Source organism: Triturus cristatus, chromosome 4_2 (assembly GCF_964204655.1).
Source record: "Triturus cristatus chromosome 4_2, aTriCri1.1, whole genome shotgun sequence".
Taxonomy (NCBI): Eukaryota; Metazoa; Chordata; class Amphibia; order Caudata; family Salamandridae; genus Triturus; species Triturus cristatus.
The window spans coordinates 733,520,982-733,546,210 of record NC_140586.1 but is presented as its reverse complement, the minus strand read 5'-3'; the positions used below and the strand labels follow the sequence as shown (position 1 = coordinate 733,546,210).

The 25,229-nt window shown below is 40.8% G+C and overlaps 1 protein-coding gene across 4 annotated transcripts in view; it reads right to left on the bottom strand.

The window, feature by feature from the left end:
* The window catches only part of RAB3B (RAB3B, member RAS oncogene family), an 862,180-nt gene that overhangs the window by 670,403 nt on the left and 166,548 nt on the right, over positions 1–25,229 (bottom strand). Inside the window, exons 1-2 of one of the 4 annotated variants that reach the window (XM_085602629.1) lie at positions 13,898–14,046; positions 9,237–9,464 (exon numbers count right to left, since the gene is read on the bottom strand). In XM_085602629.1, coding sequence (XP_085458755.1) covers positions 9,237–9,464 — 228 coding nt within the window. In that variant the 5' untranslated portion in view covers positions 13,898–14,046. Of the gene's footprint in view, positions 1–9,236; positions 9,465–12,409; positions 12,781–13,092; positions 13,401–13,897; positions 14,047–25,229 lie in introns of those variants that run through there. The other 3 variants (XM_085602628.1, XM_085602626.1, XM_085602627.1) reach the window with 3 other exon arrangements.

Below are 25,229 nucleotides of genomic sequence, written 5' to 3'. Positions count from 1 at the left end.
CAATAGCTTTAAGTCATCATTTCTCAACCACCATGTATCAACACCTAGGGGCATATGTATCAACATCACCATTTGCGATTCTCAAATAGCGATTTTTAAAGAATCGCTATTTGAGAATTGCAAAACGGGATGTATTTAAAAAATTGCAAACTTTTTGCGATTTCTTAAAATTCCTTAATTGCGATTAGCAAATTGCGAAATCGCAATTAAGGAATACCTGCCCATTCATTCCTATGGGCCAGGAGACCCATAGGAATGAATGGGAAGTAATTCACAAATAGCGAATCGCAATTTGCTAATCGCAATTTGAGAATAATTTCAAAGGTGCAAGGGTGTCATGATGACACCCTGATGCACCCCTGAAATTAGCATGTGTGTGCATATGGCGCACACACATGCCCTAAGGGCATGTATGAGCGCCATGTGGCACTTTGTAAAATTCAAAAAAGTGCTTTTTGAAAGGAAATCGCAAATTACCACCAACTGGAAGTTGGTGGTAATTTGCGATTTCTTAAGGATAATTCGCACAACTTGGGTGCTTTTTACATATCATTTAAGAAATCGCAATTTGCGATTTCTTAAATGCTTACGCAAAATTAAGAAATGGCTAAATTAGCAATTCCTTAATTTTGCGATGGGATTTGCCTCATACATCCCGATTACCGATTTTTTAATCGCAAACGCTGTTATTTTGCGAATCGCAGCGTTTGCGATTAAAAAAACGTTTGATACATATGCCCCCTAATCTTTAAGGTAAAATAAAGATTTTATGTACCATCATACATCATTGTGTACAGCCCTTCTGATAAAAAATAGTTGATTATGCAAATAAACACACAGAAAAAACCAAAGAACGCAAAAGCATAAATCTGACAGGATAGCAAAGGAGTACTAGTTGTTTGCTAATTACATGTTTTCGAAACAATACATTCTTAGAAAGATTTCACATGGTAAACTTATAAAAATTTGTGCATAACCCTTATTTCAGGGGATAAACAGAAGACTTACTTATTTTATACCATGGGTGCTCTCATCAAGTAAGGTTTACACACTTGTGGTGCTTTTGCCTAATTCCAAAAGTTCAATGCTCAATAAGCATCTTTCGGCCAGTGCTAGCTAATTCAACCATCATGTGTCTTCCTTATTTAATGCTAAGTGGTCAATTCAATTTAAAGCTTTTATTCGATTTGTACATACAAATCATACAAGCAAAAGAATACATAGTTAAAAATGTGTAAAATCGCCATATGACCACTTATAAGAAACAATGAGAAGACGTTATACAAAAGGCTAAAGTGCAACAATTAAGGAGTAATCTTGCCAGTTTGGGTCAACGTACTGTTATAGAAGCAAAACGTACATGAATGAACAATCAGGTGATCAGTGGGAAGTACTCAATAGGCCTATCCTGGCAGCTGTACATCAAAATTTATAAATAGTCATAAAATACTGTGGACATCAACAAAATAAAAATAATACCCTAATTACAAAGATGGTATAAAACTTGAGACATATATATACAAGCAAAAATGTAAACAGTAATAGCAGCATAATACAATACCTGGCAGCTGTATAACATAAGTACAGACAGGTAAGTATAAAAATCTTATAGTACAATACTTTCCCTGGCAGCTGTACATTTCAAGATAAAAGTAGCCAGGAAAAAACAAATCTCTTCGTTCTCTAATGAGAATAAAAGTATCAGTGCTGTTTCTGTGGTACGAATATTATATTTGATAAAAATTGGCTTAAGGTATTTTAACCTAAGAGAATGATAAAATTTACAAAGAAGTAAAAAGTGGCGACTATTCTGTCGGGAAATACTATCGCACGGACAGGGTATATCTGAACTGGTTCTTGTGTTTGGAAATGCAACCAGATGGTGAACAATACCCAATCTGACGCGTGTTAAAACATACTGATGAGAGGGACGGGTCACATACACAAGATAGGATTGGAACCCCGAAGTTAAATTTAAATCTTTATAAAATTTCACGGTAACAAGATTGCCAGAAATTTTATCTCGCTCTGCCTTTCGAAAATTTTAAAACGTTGTCTTGATTTCTTTTTTTGAAATAGAAACAACCTCTTCTGGCTCGCGGAATACATCTATATTAAAAAGAAGGAGATACCAACGGTGGATGTGTCTCAACCACTGTATGCGTGAGGAGTGATCCAGGCCTATACAATCAAGAATGATATCCTGAGTAAATCGGGTCTCTGGTTTAGCCCAAATAGAACGCCACAATAAAAGTGGCCGGACTGCTGCTAAATCCGAAATAAACTCGATCCCGACTTCTTCATGAATCAGCAGAGTGGAGGCAGAAGGGGGAACACATAACAACCTCCTTAAGAACTTATTTTCCTCCTTCTGCAGGGATGTACCCACACTATGGCCCCATACACCTGCCCCATACAGTGCAGAGGAGACACAACGAACATTGTATATGTTCATCATGTCTAAAATGCTTCGTGAGCCAAGTTTAGAGGCAAAACGAAAAATGCTGCCAGTAGATCGCAGCATTTTTAGTCTTATAGAATCAAATTCCGAGGTCCAAGACCCGATATTATTAAATGTAATTCCTAGATAACAAAAGGACTTGACAGGAGTCAACTTTTCCTTATCCAGAAAAAAGGTATGCTTTACCTGCTTAGCTGCCCGACCGCATGACATAACATACGTCTTAGTTTTATTCACGCGTAGCCGCCTAACTTGAATAAAATGCATAAAATTATCGATTAGGCGCTGAAGGCCCAACTGTGTACGGGATATGAGAACAGCGTCGTCCGCGTAAAGTAACAGCGGAACAGGTTTACCACCAATCAAGGGGGCATCTGCTGGGATGTCAACCAGAGAACGGTCGACGTCATTAATAAAGAGGGAAAATAGCAACGGGGCCAAAACGCATCCCTGGCGTATGCCCCGAGACACTTTAAAAAACGGGGTACATTCGCCAAGGGTGCCATAGCGGACCTTGCAAGAAAGTTTTTCGTAAAGTCTAGCTAAAAAATTGACTATTTCCCTCGGAGCCCCTGCGTCTAGCAAAACCTCCCAAAGAATAGTGTGGTTAACCAAATCAAAAGCACTGCTCAAATCAGCAAAACATAAAAAAAGGTTGCCATTTTTAGCCACAGTATATTTATTAAGTAAAAGGTCCAAATTTACACATTGGTCCAATGTGCCCAGGCCTTTCCGAAAGCCATATTGGACTCTAGTTAAAATGTTAAAATCAGCTGCCCAATCTTCCAGCCTCTTGAGCAAAATCCTACTCATCACCTTCACAGAGGCGTCCAATAATGAAATTGGACGATAGTTAGAGGCCTCTGATTTGTCACCTTTCTTATGTAAAGGAATAATGACTGATTGACCCCAAGTGGGCGGGGGATTAGTTTCTGCCGCACAATTAAATATCCTCGCCAGGATGGGAGCCCATAAAGCTGGTTCATCTTTGTATAAATCCAGCGGGACCCCATCGGGGCCAGGGGCCTTACCTCCTTTGCTTAAAGAAATTGCTTCATGGCTTTCTTCTAATGTAATTCCCAACGAGAGGGGTAGCCATGAGATAGACTCAGGTAACATTGGCTCAAGAGGTAACCCTTCTGGATTAAAGATTTTGGAAAAGTGACTGACCCAATCGCTACATGCCACATAAGATGTTAATTCTGGAACATCTTCCTTATTGAGAAACGGGCTGTTAATGGTTTCCCAGTACAGTTTGCAGTTTTTGGTCTCGGCTGCTTCCTTCAACTTATCCCATGCCTCGGTCTGTAATACCCTTTTCCTGGTATTAATTGCTATTTTATATCTTGCCCTAAAAAATTGTATGTCCGTCTTAACGCGTGGATTAGTGCCTAAGGCATTCTTTAAATCACGGAGGGCGACTATACAGGTCTTATCGAACCACCCCTGCTTCGGACCGCTATTGGATAGCGAGGCCTTAGTAAAAATACCATCAATAATACTATTCATGGAGACAAAGTGAACTAATAAACAACCTAAGTCACAATCATCCTCCAAACAGGAACTAATTTGGTTCTTACATCTGGTGAGAACCTCCTTCTGCTTAACCTTGGAATTTAGTCCAGTCCATTTGATCCTTAGACCCTTCGGTCTAATAGGTACTAAGTCAGTAGAACATTTCCCACCTGAAACCGTCGAGGTACCATGCCTCAAAAGGGTAACACGAAGGCTATTATGGTCACTGAGACTTTCTTCATTTACATGCAGATCGGTAAAACCTCCACTGCTAGACAACAGAATATGATCTATAAATGATCCTGCATCTCTGCCTGTAAATGTAGGGCATATATTTGCCTGATTGTTTGTGTTACAATTTAACAGGGTCATGTCTAGTGTGACTAGCATATTATTTAATGTGGAACCATAACTGCAATGTTGGAAGTGAGGAGAATCCTCCCTCACACCCAGACCCCCCCAGTGACTACTCATTGCTGCACCAAAACCACAGATGTTCCCGTAGGACAAATGGCAGGGTTGCAGATTAAAATCCCCTGCCCAGACAACCTCGGCCATTCTTTTCGAAATACCAAGGGCTTTAGTTATTTCCCTTTCTAGAGGCGGTAGAATATCCCCTCTAGTAGCATCAAAGAGATTGTTATAAAAATTTATCACAACTAAATCGATATTCTTCTTGCACTCCAACCTTATAACTTGGCTATGAGCCCCAACTGTCGTGCTGTATTTAACTGTACAATCGCACAGCTTGGTAGATATAAGCAACAAAAGGCCCCCCTTTGCCCTACCCGAGCTAGATTTGGTGGCTCTGAGACAGTAGGATATGTACCCTTCGATGTTAATAGGATCCAGACACCAAGTTTCCTGCAACAAAATTAGGTCAAATCCCTCCCCCAAAAAAACTGGTCCAGAAGGGTGTACCTAGTTTACTGGCAAGGCCAGCTATGTTCCAGGAAACAAGGGAGAGTCCTGCTGGTTTGCCAGAATCACCAACTACAGATGGCTCTGGCTGAGTTGCTCGTAATAGAGTAGGACCATCTTCCCGAGAGATGATATCTGGGCTTAATCTGGAAATAGCAGTATCTGTACATGCATCATAACTATCCCTATTTTCTAAACACGAGAGGGGTATTACTGATGACACCATTGGGGATTCGGGGAGTGCGATTAAAGGTGTAGCAGGAGAAGCACTCGCCATATCTAAATGGGACAAAGAGATGTTTAAATCCAAAGCCTCAGTAGAGATCAGTCAATCTACCTCATCCAACACAGCATATCTGTTAGGGTGAGCAAGTTGTGAATACAAGGAGTCTTGGGAAGGGGGCAGGTTCTCCCGTGTTTGTTGCCACTGGGGTTTAACTAGTTGTAGTGGCTGAAAGGGTTGCTGCCACTGATGGGCAGACTGAAATAAGGGTGGTGGAAAATGGGGAGGATGTGACCAATGAGGATTAACATGGTGCTGGGGAAAAGATGGAGCATGTAGTGGCTGCTGGTGAAAATTAACATAATGTGGAAGAAAAGAAGAAGGGTATGGTGGTTGCTGCCAGGGTTTAGTAGCATGTTGCGGGGAATACACAGATCCTCTGTTACTTTGAAAAATAGAACAAGGAGGGTTTGGTCTTGAAGGCATCGGTAAAAAGTAAGACAGGGGGAGTGGGTTAATTTGAGTCGCAGGACCACTGTTGGGAACATTACATATATAACTAACTGTCCCTGTATCTCTAAAATTAACTGTAATTACATCCCCTACTATTGTTTTCTTGCTTCTGCCCACCCAATCCCCTCTACGTACATTCAGAATTTCACCGTTCATACTGTTGGGTAGAGGTTTATGTAAGTGGAACCATTGAGCACATTTGTTTCTTAGCTCAACATGACTTTCTTTTACTCCCTCCTTCAACGGGGGGACTGCTGTCAACACGACCACAAAAGGGGAAACCTCTGGTGGTAAATTGATTGACCTAAAACGTGCCTGCTTTCGCTTAAGACCTTCAGGTATGTTCGTGGAAAGAGGAGGTACTAAAGGGGTATTAGATTTCCCTACAACATCTTTTACTTGTGTAGTGGTGGTATTGTTATCAACAACACAGTGTTGAGAAGTCGAAATGGGACCCACCACCCTCGGAGTGGGTATAGATGTGGGTTGAGCAAAATTACTCCCGGTTTGCAACAAATGAGGTATAACTGGGTTCCCAGGGGCTACAGTTACTTGAACGTTAGTTAATACATCTTTAGGGGGCTGGATACATGGTGAACATTTAGGGGCTGCTTCTGTACTCCCTTGTGGCTGATCAGGCCCTTGCCCATTCGTTTTTTGTGGCCATTTCGAATGTATTAAAGACGTAAGCCTATCCAGTTTGGAAATTAGAGGCTTGATTTGTGCTGCTATTGTAGCTTCGAGGTCCAGTTTTAAATCTGTTACCAAGTTTTGCACCCAACAAGGAATACCTGAAGTCATTTGTGGGGTAGGGGAAATCAAATTATGATTCCTAACTGTAACTTTAGCTTTGCTTTTACTCTTAGATATAGCCTTTGGGAAACTGGTGGCCCTTCCCCGAGAAGCTATAGGTACAGGAGCTGTTACCACATCGTTAGACCCGCTCAGACATGGAACCGCTGTACCGGAAGACTGACAGGCCTCTAGGTCTGGTGTAACCTCCAGGTCCGCAAAAGACGGGACCGAGTCTGATAGGGCAACCGATAAATCAACAGTATTTGGTACAATCGGAGCACTATTAGTGGGTATGGTTAAGGGTAGGGAGCAGACATTCGAAGGCTGCAATGCGGGTGATTTGGCATTGGCAAGGGAACCCAAGGATGAGCGCTTAGCATTTGCAAGGTCCATGGAGACTCTTTTTTCCAATACAACAATGCTTTGATCAATAGTCTCATTTACACGGGAAATGAAGAGGTCTATAGGTCCTGTCACCTGTGCTACCACCGTAGCTTTTTTCGCACAACTTCTAGTTCTATTGCGCATGGCCGACATCTGAACACGAAGTCAACAGTAAATGGTGTAATAGGTGGCGGCCGTTAGTATTGATATGCGAAGATACAGAACACAGTTCCGCCTACCTTAGACGTTAGGTGATGAATATAGGCGAAAAGGCAGGGGTTCAGGGCCAGGGCCGTCCTCAAACGGCCTTAAACGGCACGCTCTTTGCCCGGTCTTCGCCCCGGGCTGCGTCCCGCGCGCGTCCCGCGTTACGCGGTCCAGAGCGCGCTCTTTAAAGGGTAGTAGATTGTGGGGGCGTGGCGCTGTGAGGGGGCGCGGCTCACACGGGAAGAGGACCAGCTAAAGCTGTGGAATGCTGGTCCTCGCAGTCCCGGGGCCTGCGCCTCACCCTCCTCGGCTGCTGGGCAGTTGGTGCCGGCGTCCCAGCGGCTCCTCCGGTGCAAAGTGGAATCGTTGTGCTACTCCAGTAGCGTGATGAGGACAGCAACGGACGTGAAACAAATTGAAGCGAGTGGCACCCGCGAAGCGGGTGCCGCGAGTTGTTGTAGGGCTTGGCTGGGGGCGTGGCGCTGTGAGGGGGCGCGGCTCACACGGGAAGAGGACCAGCTAAAGCTGTGGAATGCTGGTCCTCGCAGTCCCGGGGCCTGCGCCTCACCCTCCTCGGCTGCTGGGCAGTTGGTGCCGGCGTCCCAGCGGCTCCTCCGGTGCAAAGTGGAATCGTTGTGCTACTCCAGTAGCGTGATGAGGACAGCAACGGACGTGAAACAAATTGAAGCGAGTGGCCAATTCTCCTAATCATCTCTTCTTCTGCCTTAACCCTTAGAGATGAATGTCTAACAAATGTAAGTCTATAGTCACAAAGGCTACGGTAAGTGCGTTGCTCTATAGTCTTTATGTCTGCAACCAAAAATGATCTGTCACTCTTTTGTAAACTATTATGTTTGTAGACACACATAACCTTATCAATGTCTAAGAAAGACACATCTTCTGGTCCTAACAGTCCTTTGCCAAGAAGCAAATGTCCTTCCCTTATCAGTACCCATTAGGACTCTTACCTAATAAGATGGGTTAAAAACTGCTTCAAAGTGCCTTTCAGTGCAATTGATATAACTTCAGTGGTAACGCACCGTGCAACAATCACAGTACAAAAAAAGAGACTTTTAGCAAAACTCTAAGTACATCGTTCCATTAAACTGAATTAGACATTTATAAAATAAATCTGATAAATAGTGGGTCATAACACGCTAAACATTTCAAACAGTTACAACCAAAAAAGGAGGACCAACATCTATCACCAATACTCTGGTCTAGTTGATTGTGGGTGAATAGTTTTTAAAATAACTTCTTACTCAGACAAGAGACAAATATGTGGTTACTGCGTGGGCAGATGAAGTTTGGATAATTAAAGACAGATTACACAAATATTCTTCTTCTGGATATAAATACCAAGTTCTTGTCTTCCGTAAACCACATGCCAAGAATTAATACCCAAAACAAACCCAAGCTTAGCATTACATTTATTCACTGGAACTCTTAGATACGCGTCTGATTCAAGTTTAAAAATATGACATCCATATGTCTAACAGCATGATCCCTTCAAGTTAGAGTGGGCTCTGGGAATGCTGATACCCTCAATATTAGTAAGACAATGTCAAAGTTTGTGCATATCAATAACTATCATCCATGATTGCGCAAAGAGTCATCAGAGTGTGTAACTAGTGAGACCAACTCATATTAGAAGGGTACTTCAAATAGTGGTGGAATATCCCTAGATGATGCCCGGAAGCCTTTATTTGTCAACTCAATATTCCTGTTAAAATTGATGTTCATGACTTTGCCATGAATAAAAATTGAAAGAAAGATCATCAAATAGGTGGATTGCCGATCGTTAGAGAGAACATTACATCATTCCAAATCAATGTTGCGTATGAATCTTCACTAAGGGGAAATTTGAATTACATTGCCAGTAATAATATCTCTTATAATATAGCATACTTCTTTCATGATTTTCACAACAAATCACTGTGTGTAAAATAAACACCTAGTGAAAATAAAATAGATGATTTGCTCATTAAATGTATTGAAAGGACAGATACATGGGTTTCAAAGTCAACGTTATCAGCCAAGATTTCAACACAAAAGTCTACCTAAATGACCCTACTGCCAATGTTGTACATTAACCCACTGTACCCAATGTCATGGGCACCAATACTATACGGTCCTAAGTAAGTCACCAACTGAAAAAGTGACAAATACAAAACAAACTAATATTATATGATATGTGTCAAACCCAGTAGTACTCACCCAGATTTGCAACTTCACTCTCTTATCGTTCCTATACACAGTCTTTACTTTGAAGTCAATGCCCACAGTACTAACGAAGGCTGGCGTGAAGGTGTCATCAGCATATCTGAAGAGGAAGGACGTCTTTCCCACGCTGCTGTTGCCAATGATTAACAGTTTGAACATGTAGTCAAAATTTTGATCTGAAGCATCTTTATGCCCAAACCTGGTGTCAGTCACTGATGCCATCTATGGAAGAACAAGTATGATTTTATTAGGACCAGGTGTACAACACTTATTTTAACGTTACTCAAGAAATATTTATCTGCAACTTTGTACCTGTTAATGCAAAAACCTTAATCTTTCATATGCTCTGTTCCAGAAGTTGAAACTTTGAAATAGAATATGTGTCCATCCAGAAAATATTTACCTAGTTCACCCGCTACATTATTTTGATATCATTTCTCTTTTAAATTCTGTGATGAAAAGACTGTGCAGTTCACTAATAAATGTTATCTTTAAAGAGGTATTCTATAGAAGAAGTGTAAGTGGAACTCTGTCTACTACGTCTTCTGTAGAAAATTCCCCAGTTCATAGGCTATTGAGGTATCCATGGGTAGCAGTCATAAAGAGCGTGTTTTCATTTGAAGGACTCTTTGGGATAGGATGTTAGCAGGAACAGGAAGAGTGAAGTATCTCCTCTTGTACATGGCATAAGCTATTGTTACATTGTGCTTGGAAGGTAACCAGGTCGCCTTGATTCTCTAGATCGTTTCGAGCATATGTTCAATGAAAGCTCAGCTCTCCGTCTTATTTTCACTCCTTCTATCTCACACCACCAACCAACCCATGATCCTTTTTGATGAGTACAAGGCCCATCAATAAAGAATGTGTTCTCTAAATGGTTTAGAGCGCACGGCCAGCTTTAGGGCAGTGCGACTGGTACGGCCGCACTGGGCGCTGACCTGTTGAGGGGGTGCCGACCTGACTGAGGGGCGCTGTGTTTAGCAGTAGCTTATTATTATAGAGATGAGGTGCACTTTTGTCGGGTGGTACCGAGAGAATCTGAGGAGGAGGTCATGTGGTGCTGGGGCACAAAAAAGGATTGTCGCACTGGGCGCCGCCAGCTCTAAAGCCGACCCTGTTAGAGCGCTTGGGGTCACTCTGCAGAACACTGTCACATGATCTGTCATTTGTAACAGGAGCCATCACTGACCCAGAAGAACTGGAACATAAAAATGAAAAAGGTCACAGCAAAGCAAAGAACACATTAGAGGCTCTTAACTGGAGAAGGGTCTTGGAGTGAACCTGCAACATGTCAAAAGTAGAGGGTGCGGGGCCAGACCAGGAACAATTACAAATATAAAGAATGGAAGGATCACATAAAGTAAGGACGGATGAAGAAAGTACTATTCAAGAAAAACAAGCATTGGCAAAGCCAATAGGCCTCGCCTATGCGAGAGCTGTTGGCCTTGTCAATGTGTTTTAGTCATGTTGTATAGTAGCGTCTGTGCTGTGCAGCATGACAAAGTAAACAAACAGAAAAACGCTATGATGGGGTCGGCGCTGGGCTTGTCAAGGCACTTTTTTAAATTTATTTTCAGCCATTCTGCTATACAACATGGCTAAAACACACGGACAAAGCGAAGAGCTCTTGTACTGTTAGGGCCTATTGCCTTTGTAAATGCTGGTTAACATTTCAACTATGGGATCCAGAGTCCCCCGGGTGCAATTTACTTTTGGATAAAGAAACCAGGCCAGGCTAAAAGTGTCTCATAGGCCATGGGTCTGTTTAGCAGCTATGAGGATGGCTTCCTCTCTGTGGCCTGAGCATGGTATTTATTGCACCAAATACATCCCAAACAGCTGCGGGGGATAAATAACTCCTGATGCAAGTTTTTGAAGGTAAAACAACTCATGATATGCAGATTCAGTATTTGTTGTACCGAAATCTGCATAGTTCGCATTTTTATCACACACTTTACACCAGCACATTTTGTTAGGTTTGACCGGTCGAAATCTAGCAGGGTAAAGGAGCGGGCTGTGATAACCTCACAGTTTGGCCGTCCCACATGCAGGGAATAGATTTATCTCCAACCCGGAAGCAGATATGGCTTATGCGTAGGGTACGTACACATCCCACTGTCCACTTGTGTCCTGCTGGACGGCAATGCTGCAACCTGCGAATGTTATTTCTGGGTCGGATTTGGGATCCGGCCGACGTGGGGAAACATGCTGAATTTGTCCTGGTGTAATTTCCCAACATCTGACATAATTCGGCAGAGCATGCACATTGTCTGCATTTGTTTGGAGCAGCAACCTGCAGGCAGCTAGTGGGCTTTCTTATTTTAAAATCCAGCTGGACCCCAAACAAAGGCCGGATTTGAAGTGCCATCAGTCCATCGTTTGTTCAAGTATCACCCTGGCTGGGGGCTATACGGAGCCTGACACCTGTGCAGTGGAATGAAACAAAGGTGCACAGCTTACCACTTCACAAGTACTTAAGAGAAACTATTGGAGACAAGTTTTTTAACTGAGTAATTACAAAAATATTTATTTAAAAATGGCACCTACTAATTTTTTTAGTTTATTCCTATATAGCGCTACTCATCCCAGTGTAGGATGCCAAAGCACTTTACATCACAAACAGAGGCACAATAATTCATAAAAGTGTGTAAATCATTGTGCAGGAACTGTTACATAAGACAATGGAGGTTATAAGGTCTAGTAATCGCATAGCAGCCGTACTTCCAGATGTCAAATGTTAAGAGTGAATGGTGGAGAGAAACACAAAGTCAGGATTTAAAAGGTAACACAGTGATTGCGGCTGTTTGTACTGCCAAGACTTTATTACTTCTCAAAGGACCCCTTCTTGGCAATCTCAAAATAACAACATATTGAGGAAATATCAATAAGGAACAAAACCCATGGCTTACAGTTTGCATGTAGCTCCTTGATGCCGGTGAATAGATCACTGTGCTATATTAGGCTTGCAACATATAAACTGGAGTAATAAAATGACCTCAGTGTCAAAGCAGTAGCCCACTTACTTATCTTGATACAATACTAATCTGTGATCTGCATGTTACACGATGTGCTTTGCAGCAGGCACATTAACCTTCTATGCTACTTTATGAGTCAAAACTGTGAGTGGACAAAACACAGAACTGTGCTAAACACTGGAGTTGTCTCACCTCCATTATACTCGTCTCAAAACTGCTGTGCTCACAATGATCTCTGCAATAGGTGCCTTAACCCATTAAGAATTTTAAAAATTCAGCCTCTTTGTGGCCAGTTAAGTAATGTATAACAGATTTATGGTCACATATGTCCTTCTTGCCAATTTACTTGCAGCAGATTTAAAATATAAATGTATGTTAACTCTCAGACTCCGGTTTTCAAGCTCCGCTCTTCGTGACTCCGCCCACTTTCCTCTGCTACACCTTGACACCAATTTATGGGTTCCGGGGCCAAACGTTTTCCTATTCCACCACTACAGTCCACAGAATCCCGTCCCGGGCTGAAATACGTGCAGCGAGATAAAACCTGCCGACAAGTAAGTCAACCCCTGATTCCGTCCTCTAGTGGCTTCTGCACTGAGCGACACTCCGGGGACACACGTGCTAGGTGTGTCAGGGTCGGCAGGACACTCCCTACCCATCCAGTCCCTAGCCTCTATTTTACAAACCATTCATATGGTGCATTAGTCCGGTTGGATCAATGAAAGCAAAGCAAAACTACAACTCCCAGAAATCACTGCTATCTTAATGAAAAGAATGCGGCTTGAAGTCGCCAACGTGAAGGGATACGTCAACGGTGCTTCGAAACCTACATCAGACATTAAAAACGCGCGAGGGAAGTTCCGGCTGGATCTTACCTGCTTTGCCCAGTCTCTGCAGCTGGCTACCGCTCCGTCGACAGGTGAGAGTCAGCGCCCTGAGGGCAACTCACAGGCTGACGCGGCAGCATAGACAGGTGTTGCATTACTCAAACTCCTGCGTTGTGCGTGTGCAGAACACGACTCACGCTCGCTCACACAGGAGGCCGGAGACAAAGCCTCACCAGGGGTGTCCATTTCTGGCCGTCATCCCTCGAAAAATAAGGGCCTCGCGACATAGCTGTCCGATGTCACGTGTGAGTAAAGCCGCCGGATCACTCCAAGGGCACTGAGCTCCCGACCCATACTTTTGGACAATTTAGTTTACAGGTGTTTTAATCCTTTTAAAAAGACTGCAGACTACAAATCCCAGAATACATTTCTTTAGTGAAAGCTCAGGCCTGAGGGGCTCCCAACCCGCTGTGTGAGAAGAAAGTCCTAGATGTTTTTTTTTAGATTTCAAAAGTTTTAATGTATGTTCAGACTATAAGGGAATGCGAAAGGAACAGACAGCTTTCCGCTCGTTACGGTCCAAATCCCATTCAACAGGTGCGCGGCGGCCTGTAAACAGCCATTCCGAGCGAAAATCAGATGACTCCTTGAGCTAAGCAACACGTTATGAAAAAAACATTTAGGTGCCAGAGGTGGATCGGAATAAACACAGGAGGCGAGCTAGAGGATAAGAATGTAGAACAAAGGTAAACACCCACGACGAGATTCAGTGACGTGCCACGTCACCTAATCCCACGTCAGTGCTATTATATGTCTGACCTGGGGTTCAACGCAGCAATGAATCAGTACTTACTCTATGCTCCACTGAAGAGAGAAACGCATGAAGAGGAAGTAAAACCCATGCACGCTGACCAATGAGAAGCAAGAAAAATAAAGTGAAGCCAAAGCCAGTCAATGGTAAGAAATGGGTGGGCTAAAAGTCCATTGCTCTGCTGGGCCTAATGTGTGGATCACAGCTCGAATGCACAGTATCCTCCTTTTCCTAAACATTCAGCCGTTGTTCTGTGGTGCTGCTTTTTATGTAGAGTATAAGCCAGATTCATAAAACCCTTACTGGCTTTGCAGGGGCGGCTCCTCTGCTATGGCGGAGGAGCGACGCCCCACTGCTGAAACACAGAAGGCAGAAGAAAAATGAAATGACAGAACTATTTTATTGTCATTTTAGTTTTGACTTCCAATCCCGCGAGTCTAGTGTGGGCAGGGCCAAGTCGCGTCAGCAGCAGGGGGGAGTGGTAGTAGGCACTGTAAGAGCGCATGTTGGTTTGGCCAGCTGTCCGCGGCCGGCCACACCGACGCGTGCACTTGGATATCTTCAGGCTGTTCCTTGGAGATATCCCCAGGACTCAGGGCACAGGCTCCTAGTCCCTGCTGGAGCGCAAGACTGGCCCGGTCCGCCCAATCCCAGCGCTGCTCTCATGCTGGGAGTAATAGCTTGAGAGCAGTGTTGGGATTGTGTGGGGAGTCTGGGAGCCTGTGCTCCTGGGTATTGGATTGCTAGGAGCAGCACGGAGCGGCACGGGAGCAGAAGATCGTGGTGGCCAGCAGCGAAAGGTAAGTGTGTTTTTAATTTTTTTTTTTTTTTTTTTTTTATTCTCCGCGCAGCCCCTTCAGGTCTTATTGGCAGTAGCCGTCGCTGGCTTTTGGAAATACTTTCAAAAGATTCCAATGTTGAAAGGATGTCATGTCAGTGGGACTGTACCCTCTCCAATTCAGCACAAAATCATTATTTATTCTTATTGATTGGTTCTTATATGTAACTTCTTGAGATGGCAGCTCCTTTTGCTTCTAATAGCTAATGCCACAGCTGTGGCACCACTCCCCAAAAAATAAATAGTCTGTTGTAGTGTGGGCCTAGGCACTCCAATACAGGGAAAAATAAACAAGAACATCAATCAATCAAGGATTTATAAAGTGCGGCAAATCACCTGTGAGGGTCTCAAGGCGATGGAGTTGCTAACTGTTTAGTGGTGATCTGTTCATTCGAACAGCCAGGTCCGGAGTCCTTTCCCAAATTGCTGGAGCGATGGAGGTCTTGAGGTGCAGGGGGAAGGTCATTACAAGCTTTGGCCGTCAGGTGTGAGGAGTTTCCTCTGCTGTTGCCTTGGTGGATCCGGGGGTGTCTGCAAGGAAGAGGGAGTAGGATCGTAGATGTCTGGTAGGTTAGTGGAGGGTCAGGCATTTGTTGATGTATGCTGGTCCTTCATTGTGCAGGGCTTTGTATGCTTGGGTCAACATCTTGAAATGGCATCTCCTCTGGATCGGGAGCCACTGTAGCTTCTTGAGTTGGGGTGTGATGTGGGCCCGTCTGACGAGGTCGAGGATGAGTCTTACAGCTGAGTTTTGTATAGTCTGTAGTCTCTTCAGGAGGCATGCAGCGATTCCCACGGAAAGTGTGTTCCTGTAGTCCAGCCTGCTGGTGATGAGGGCCTGTGCCTAGTGGTCCTCCTGGTGCTGACTATGAGCCACCTGAAGCTCTTGCAGAGCATGCATAGGGTGTGGAAGCAGGTGAATGAGACTGTGTATACCCATGTCTTCACAGACTTCTTGCTGTCCAAGATAATGCAGAGGATGCAAGCGTGGTCTGTCGGGGCGGGGGATGGGTGGAGGTCAGCAGGCCAACATGCGTCATTCCATGGCAAGGTGTTGCTCCCAAAGATGAGGACTTACATCTTGTCCGTGTTGAGCTTAAGGCAGAATATGAGCCAATGGACCATGAACAAAGAAACGAAAGGAAAAACACACTGTGCTAAAATTTAGGAGTCACTTTCCAGTGTGCACAAAATAAAATCAGGGCGCCCTAGAGGTGGTATTTCCACGTTTAATAGTTAAAGGGGATGTAGCTTTGGGATAGAAAGCATAGAAAGTCGCATAAGAGGAGTGTGTTGAGTGAGGCAGGGTCTCACAACTGCAGAATGTAAAGTAATGGGATAAGGAATGTGGAATCGGAGTAATGAAGTTTACTGATATTTAATCTAAACATTAAATGTCTGAACCCTGCCACCGGAATCAATTTTATATTTCAGGTATATAATCCCTCACAATGGTCACCCTAAGGGAAAAGAAGGAACTTAAGTATTGAATAAATCTAGATGGCGCAGATTTCGCACATGTAGCGTGGTACAGCATTGAAGTACACCACTTTTGGCTTGCTATATTTCAGGTTTAGCAGGAGATCACTGGGGAGTCGTTGACAATCACTCCAATGATGCCCTGTTGGGCCATGATACAAGCCCCAAATAATTATTGGCACCTGGTAGCCTTGGGTTTACTTCTAGCATGCTGCAGGGTGGCAATGCATTGGATGCAAGGTCCGGTTCACTCACTGAAGGAATGGCACTCAGGCTAAACCTGGGCAATGAACTCTGCTCCGTTGCGGAGATTTGTTAACTACACGGAATTCATGCAAAAACTCTGACTCCGCCACGTAGAGGAGTTAGCTATTGCACCCACAAACCTTTGATAAAACAACTTTACCTTTACATGCTAAAAAGCATATAACCAATTCACAAAAGTGAACTTTGAAAAATATCTGGCAATGAGAGAGGTGATGATTTTGGGGTCCCCCCAACCTAGGGGGAGGACCAAGCAGATGCCTTGAACACAAAGAGCATATCATGCTGAACGATTCGGTGGTGGTCTCATCCTCTTAGGACCACTCCAAGCAAAGTTATGGACAAAAATACAATGCCAGCCCAATGCCCAGCAAAGCACATGGGGCGAGATTCTAGAGTGCAGTGATTGCAGTGGCATTGTACCCGTGTCACAATGGTATTCTCTTTTTAATTGTTTGACTGTGCCAAATAAAAATCAAGTAAAAAAAAAAAAGTAATTAATACATCTTTGATTATAACATTTCATATAAAATAATTAATTTTATGATTGATGTAACCAATTGGAGGGACTCATTTCAATGGATTAAAAAATAGGGGTACAATTAACGCCAATGAAAGTTTCTATTGCTCATATTACGTAAACTGGGGCTCCCAACAAGATTTACCTGGACTTTGCATACTCTAGCACAGACTTTAGCTCAACACAGACTTTAGCAGGTTGTGAACATCTTCGGCCAACTTCCGAAACGAGCGTCAGCTTTTTTTCTGTCAATTAGAATGTACACATTATAATGTTATCAACATCCAGATATTGAGTATTTAATTCTGTGTATTGTGATGTGTTTATGGTGTGTAATTATTATTTTGTCCTATGTTGCATACTGTTTTTCTGATGATTTGTGATTGTTGTGATTAGTGTCTTGTGACTCACTATGTGTGTTTTTTCTGTGCTTGTGTAGTATTATATTTTTTTTTATATGTATTCATCACTTGTACTTGTGGGTGCTCACAACTACATTACTGGTTGTACCTTTGCTCTGATGTGTGTATGTATGTGTGTGTATATATAATACTTGTGTAATAAAACTTAGTCACATCATATCTGAGAGAGCGTGGTTTTTGGACTGAGAGCGCACTTATTTCGGTCTTTTGCACAGAGGATTGCCAGCACGCTCCGCTGGCGTGTACGCCACTTTCCATGGGTGCCAGCTGTCCGGAAGGGGCTTTTTCTTTGAGGATATATATATATATATATATATATATATATTGATGAAAATTCCACCGCAATTGATCAAAGGAACACTCGCACTCCAAGGTCCGGTATTTCAATAAAGTTTTATTGGCAACGCGTTTCGAGCAGACGCTCTTCTTCACTGGCCACAAAAAGTATAACACTCGTCCTCCATTTAAAACATGAATAAACATAGAAAATGGACCAAGTGTGGCTCGCTATTCGAGCAGTGTAATAGACAGAAGACTTCAAAGCCCTCAAAATGGGCTGCTACATTCATTTTCTCATAGTAAACAATTGTTTAGTGATTTTGTTTTTTACTCACAAAAAACTTTTATTTGATGGGACCATGTGTTCAATGGTCACATGACCAGTGTTTACCAGAGTGTTCATATGGAAATAATTGCCTGTGAAGAGTATATTTGTTATCTCTCCTAGTTTAGAGCCACTTGGCTTTTTTGTTATCATTTACACTCTTTTGTTTACGCACTTGCGTTTGTAAACTTTAAGGATTTCGTTCTTCCTCATTTTGAGGGCTTTGAAGTCTTCTGTCTATTACACTGCTCGAATAGCGAGCCACACTTGGTCCATTTTCTATGTTTATTCATGTTTTAAATGGAGGACGAGTGTTATACTTTTTGTGGCCAGTGAAGAAGAGCGTCTGCTCGAAACGCGTTGCCAATAAAACTTTATTGAAATACCGGACCTTGGAGTGCGAGTGTTCCTTTGATCAATTGCGGTGGAATTTTCATCAGTATTTACCGGGACCCGAACCCGGGAACTCGCACCGACCCCGAGAGGAGTGGAGCTGACAGTGTCGGGATTCTTTCTACCACATATATATATATATATATATATATATATTCACTGAAAAAAACATGGGTTTCACACACGTTATAGTTAGGAATTAGCATTTAAAAAACCTTAGAAATTCAATGAAAAAACCAAAGGTTTCACACATGTTATAGTTAGCTGGACATTTCACTCGTAAAAAACCAATGAAATTCCCCCGTTATAGTTAGTTCAGCTAACTATAACTCGCGCACCCGCAATGCACTACTGATGACGTCACATATTACATCACTCATGACATGGTCACTGACATCACTCATGACATCACTGATGACATCTCAAATGACATCACTGATGACATCATCCTTGTGATAGAGTGGCAGACCTCCTCTTCCCCTAATATTACATCCAGTGAATGTGTGTTTTTCTAAAAATTAAATATGTTTTATATATGTATATCTCAAGGTCAATGGAAGAATAAATGGGTATATAAGTGTCTAAATGGATGATTTGTTTTTGAAAAATTGATAGTGTAACTGACTGATTAAGTGTATCATAGTGAATACATGGCTTACTGAGTAATGTTTAAATATGTAAATATCTGTATCAGTCTCTCACTTTGTGTATAAGTGGCTGCATGGTTTGGTGAGTAGCTTCATGGGTGTCTATATAGGTTATTGGTTGTTTTTTTGAGTATCAGTCTGAGTGTCTGCATGGTTTGGTGGGGGGTATTACGTAGTGCATAGGTGCATGAATGAGTGATTCACTCTTTGTATGTGTTGAAGACAGCATGTGTGCAGGATTGTATGGGTGGATGAGTGTGTGTATGGGTGTGTTAGTGAGTGAATGACTGTCTCAATAGTGTCTTTATGAGTAACTACATATCTTTTAAACTAGTATATGTGACTATTGGTGTATATAAGTGAGTATATGTGAGAGTGAGAGATTGAAAGAGTTCCTGTATGAATAAGTATGTGTTTCTATAAGTGATTGTTAAAAAGACTAAGTATGTGTAAGTTTCTGTAGAAGTAAGTGTGGTGGTGTGTGTATAACTGTATATGCAGGTAAACAGATGTTTGATTCTGTATTAGCATGAGTGACTATGTGGGTGAGTAACTCTATGGATGAGTGGCGTTGTGTAACAGGATGTATAGGTGTATGAGTACATATGATGAGTGAGTACATGTATGAGTGACTGTATAGGACTGTTGGTGAATGAGTGGATGTGTATGTGGTTCTTAGAATTACTGAAGAGGTGGTTGTAACTGGTATTGGTATGTCCATTGTTTTGAAAATTTTAGTCTCTATTTTTGAATGTGTGTTTCAAAGGTAATATTAGGGGAAGAGGAGGTCTGCCACTCTATCACAAGGATGATGTCATCAGTGATGTCATTTGAGATGTCATCAGTGATGTCATGAGTGATGTCAGTGACCATGTCATGAGTGATGTAATATGTGACGTCATCAGTAGTGCATTGCGGGTGCGCGAGTTATAGTTAGCTGAACTAACTATAACGGGGGAATTTCATTGGTTTTTTACGAGTGAAATGTCCAGCTAACTATAACATGTGTGAAACCTTTGGTTTTTTCATTGAATTTCTAAGGTTTTTTTAAATGCTAATTCCTAACTATAACGTGTGTGAAACCCATGGTTTTTTCAGTGAATTTGCAAGGTTTTTTAAATGCTAATTCTTATATTTACCTTTTTTTTTTTTTTTTTTTGCAATGTTTTATACATATTTTTTTTTAATTTTCTATCATTTTTTTAAAGACTATGGTTAAATTTTAAAAATTCTACAATATATTTTTTATTTTTACCTTTTTTTTTAAACTAAACTGGTAAGATTTATTAGTATAACATAGTGTTTTTTAAATTCCCCTTTTTTTTTTTTTTTTTAGTATTTTTTTAACGTGCGCGTACGGTAAGCGCACGGCTTGCTTTTATTACGTTAGATTTCTACGCTGTTTGCGTTCATTTACGCAATTTGCGTAGACTTGCGTCACGCGTACGCAGCGCGTAACGCGTACGCTGCACGCGGATGTTGCGCGGAAGTGAAGGGGCGTGCCTGTTTTGCGCATGCGCGTATCTTTTATACGCGCATGCGCACTTTTGCCGTAAGCGCACCGTAAGCGTAACGTACGCGCACGTTGGGTCATGTGATCAAGAAACAACACTTTTGATTGGTTTTTACTACTTTCAGTTCTAGAACTCTCCTACACCACACCCATTCCCCTCATTTCTGCTTGTGATCCCTTAGGAGAAGGAGCTGGGTTGTCTTTGTGATACGATGGCAGAACAGCAGAGCTCTTCTGAGAGTGAGCCTAGCAGCACTACCTTGAGGCAGAGAAGGAGGAAACAAAAGACCTCTTTCATATGGGAGTATTTTTCTTTTCCAGAGGACAAGAAAAAGGTAAATGCACCCTTAGTGACTTGTAAGCTTTGTGGCCGTGTACTTTCAAGAGGGAATCCCAACAAGAAGTATTCCTTCGGGAATCACACCATGTTGAGACACCTTAAAGATGTACACGGTAGGACACATGCTCGACATACTGAAGGTAACCCTTCAGTAAGTCAACCAAGCACATCCACAGCAGCTCAGCCTGGTCCATCATCTGCAGGGCCGAGTCCATCTTCGGCAGGTCAGGTGAGCCCTTCATCTGTGGGGGGAGCATCTCCTTTTTCTACTCCTCTGGAAACAAACCATCAGTTTGCGAGGGTTGAAATACGGTGCGCCACTTGTCATGATCTAATTTGTCATAGGGAGACCAGTGTTTCCCTAGTGAACAATAAAATAGATCAGCACATTTGTCGTACCGACTAATATTCCCATTCTTTCTTTCCTCTGCCCCTGCATGAACACAACGGCTCTTGTAAGAGCCAACCTTACCTTTCAACTATTTTTTATATATGTTTTTAAAACTTATTTTTTTGATTTTTTTTTTTTTTTACCGTACGCGCACGGTACGCGTAATTTTTTTTTTTTTTTTTTTAAAAAAACACTAAAAATCAATTATCACATTACAAGATCCATGAGAGACTACAATGAAACACTGAAAATGTGATTGTGGAGAACTGGAAAAAAGGGACCATGACATTTCTGACTTACCATACCCACTCAAAGATTTATTTATTAATTAAAATTTAATTTTAATTGCTATAAAAATGGTTCAAGTTTTCGTAAATTTTCTATCTCAATCTGAAAAAAAAGAAAAGTATTAATATTTAATAAAACATTTTATAATACAGTACACATATTTACATATTTTCAAAAAACAATTTTTTGCCTTTTTTTGCTGTTTTCAGAATATATTGCATTTCACTATAAATCATGAAAGCAATTGCATTCATCACTTAACAGCGGGCAAAAAAAAAATAACAATCTCAAAGATTGTTTAAAAAAAGCCCAGAATCTCTTCTCAGTTAAACATAACATTATCCAAATGCAAAATATTATTCATTAAAAATATCATCTAATAACAAAAACAATTTCTAAAAAATACCGTCTGACAATTTTCTTACAGAAGCATAATCTCAAAAATAATATATCTCAAATAAATCCACAAAACATCTAGTTTCCTTTCTTTTAGGCCAAATGTTAATTTTAGAAATTAATTTTTGATTAAATTTCCAACGATAATCCAATAAAATTCCAAAATTTAAATTGTACAGATGTAACCGATTCTCAATAAAATTTTGGTTTCTGAAACATTAATTAGGATTTAATTAAGTCCACAATACAATTGGATACCTTTCCTTTAGGCCAAATGGTAATTTTAAAAATCTTTTTTGATTAAATTTCCAACGGTAATCCAAGAAAATACAAAAATTTAAATTGTACAGATGTTACCGATTCACTCTAAAATGTTGTTTTCCGAAATATTAATTAAGAATTATATAAGTCAACAATATAATTGGTTACCTTTCCTTTAGGCCAAATGATCATTTTTAAAATCTTTTAATTTGAAAATTCCAATAGTAATCCAATAAAATGGTAAAATTGTTTTGTACAGATCTTGCCAAGTTTCTCTAAAATTTTGGTTTCAGGAAGATTAGATAGGAATTTGCTAAATCAAAAGGCAAACGTTGCTTGAAAATCAATTGTGAATCATTACACATTGTCCAGCCTTTTTCACATTTAAGATAAACTGTGTAATGTCCAGAAGTAACAGTAGGTCCATCATGGAAAATTATTGCAACTGTTACAAAAGTTTTTCCTGAAATTGATAATTGCTGTCCTGTAAACTTCTTTATTAAAGTATCTAATTTTGAACCATCAGCTTTACATCGTTGCATCATTAAAATTACATACTGTCCGTATTCCTTTAAAATTAACGTTGAAAACATTTCAGATTTACACTCACTGCATTCCATGCTATGATTAGCATCTTTAACTAATTTAGCAAAAGTGACTGTTTTACACTCTGGCAATGTTAAATAAATAAACCTTTCAGAATCCACATTAGAGCCACATGTATGGAAACAGTTTTCACAACTATGTTCCCATTTATAAGAGAGACCAAACAAATTTTCAATGTGTACCCCTTCTTCTTCCAGTACCTGAAGAAAAAACATCAAAAATTCCTGTGCATCTTGCTGTACATTTTGAGAAAACTGTGTTCGTCCTGAACATACATCTAAAAGTTTTCTAATTTCAGTAGCACTTTCTATTTGAGTTTTATCATTACTCAGCTTTTGAAAAAGGAGACTCAACTCAGAACAGAATCTTTTTCCCTGATTTACTAATATCTGCTCTTGCAAACTTTCCAGATAAAATATAACATTCAGCACTACATTAGCGTAGCAGTTGACACCAGAGCTATTTTCAAAATGGCAACCTACAACCTCTTCAACATTTACCTTTTTCTTTTTGCTTGCAATTACATCACTCCTCTTTTTTTTCCTCCTCTCTACATCCTCATTACAGATATTCTCAATTCTCCTTTTTCGAGAAACTACACGTTTCTCCAACACAGGATACTGACCTAAATGAGGAGCATAGGTTCTTCTTAATCTATTATACTCCTTTACACAGTTTGTATCTGCACTAACTTTTGAATCATCAAAGTCTATCATGAATAAACCAGATAATGTTTTCACTCGTGACAAAGCTACATAAGCCATACCTTCTTTGAACACAGTTGAACCAATGTTTACAAATGCACAATCTACAGTCAATCCTTGAGACTTGTGAATAGTTACAGCATATGCTAGAGAAAACGGAAACTGTTTCCTTTGTACATACAAGTCTTTCACAAGCATAAAACGAACTGTACAACGACAAATGTCTATAACTTCTTCTATCTGATCAAATTTTATTTTTAAACATTCAATTCCATCTTTTTTCTGATAATTAATAAAACCTACAACTCTTCCCATAGCTCCATTAACTAAACCTTTTTCAACATCCAAATTTCTCCTTAAAAATACTCTACAGTTCATGCAAACATATAGATTTTTTTCTAATCCAGCAGTTTTGGAAATGTTCTTCTCTGGTGAATCCAATTTATTTTTCAGTTTGCCTGTTAATGTGATAGTAATTCTTCCATCCTGAATTTTGTCCACTGCTTCCAATTTCCTGATATCTTCCTTTTCCAATTTCAAAAGCTCCTCATTGAATATTGAGCATTCACGTAGAGTTGGCATTAAGCAGATGACACTTTTCTTTTCTGCAATGTTCTTGTATATCTTCTCTGCAACTATTTCTTCCTTTGGAAATAAATTATGTAGCAACCGACTCTGTAATGCTTTTTTACCAGCTTCAGTGAGTACTCCTATTCTCATATCTTTCAGAATACTTCCATATTCTTTATCGTTTGCTTGTCTCATATTAGTAGTAAGTTCCTTGTACTCAAAGAAGGACCAAATATTTGCATTACCGATGCTTCCCAATGACTTCTTTGTGTCTTCATGTGTCACAGTATTAAACACTGGTTGTCCTTTAACTGGAGTAATCTGTAGAAGTTCCCCAAAAACTATGACATGTTTTCCACCAAATAACACGTCATAGTCTCTCTTAAGAAATTGTTGCATTCTTAAATGCACAAAGGCAAGCATTACGTTTGATACCATGCTCACCTCATCAATAATGAGAACTTGCATCTTCTTCAATACTCTTGAAACTTCCAAGCATGCTTCTCCAGTTAGCCTGTGGTATTGTATTTTGTTCTCATGCTCCACTGGTAACATTAGCAAACGATGTAAGGTGATTCCTTTTATGTTATATGCTGCTAACCCAGTTGGAGCAGTAACCACACAAGACAAAGTTGAATCCGTTTTTTGCTTTAGGTAGTTTCTGATGACTTTTATTAAGAAACTTTTTCCAGTTCCAGCTTGTCCGCTTACATACATCCTGATTGGATGAAATGATGTGCATGAGCACTCTTTTTTTTCATGTAGTAATCCGTGATCAATTTTGTTTGTGATCTCTTCATAAATTTGTTGCTGCTCTTCATTCAGTTGTCTTTCCAAATTTGGTAAGTCTATAAATTCTTCTTGAGCTTGATTCATAGCCATTTCCACTTCATTCATGGCTATTGTAGCTTCATTTTCAACGATTGGTTGTCCTAGGGGATCTTGACTGAGTGTTTCTGAACTTTGGCTGTCTTGAGAACTGTCTCTAGCTACTTCAGCTGCAATTGTAGTTTCCTGTTCAATTTTTTCATTTAACATTTGCACATAAGTTGTGAATGTACTGCATTGTATGCTGTCTTTGCAAGCATTAAAGGAATCTTCATAGCTTTGAAATTCTCCCAGTAGTTCATCCTCTGTA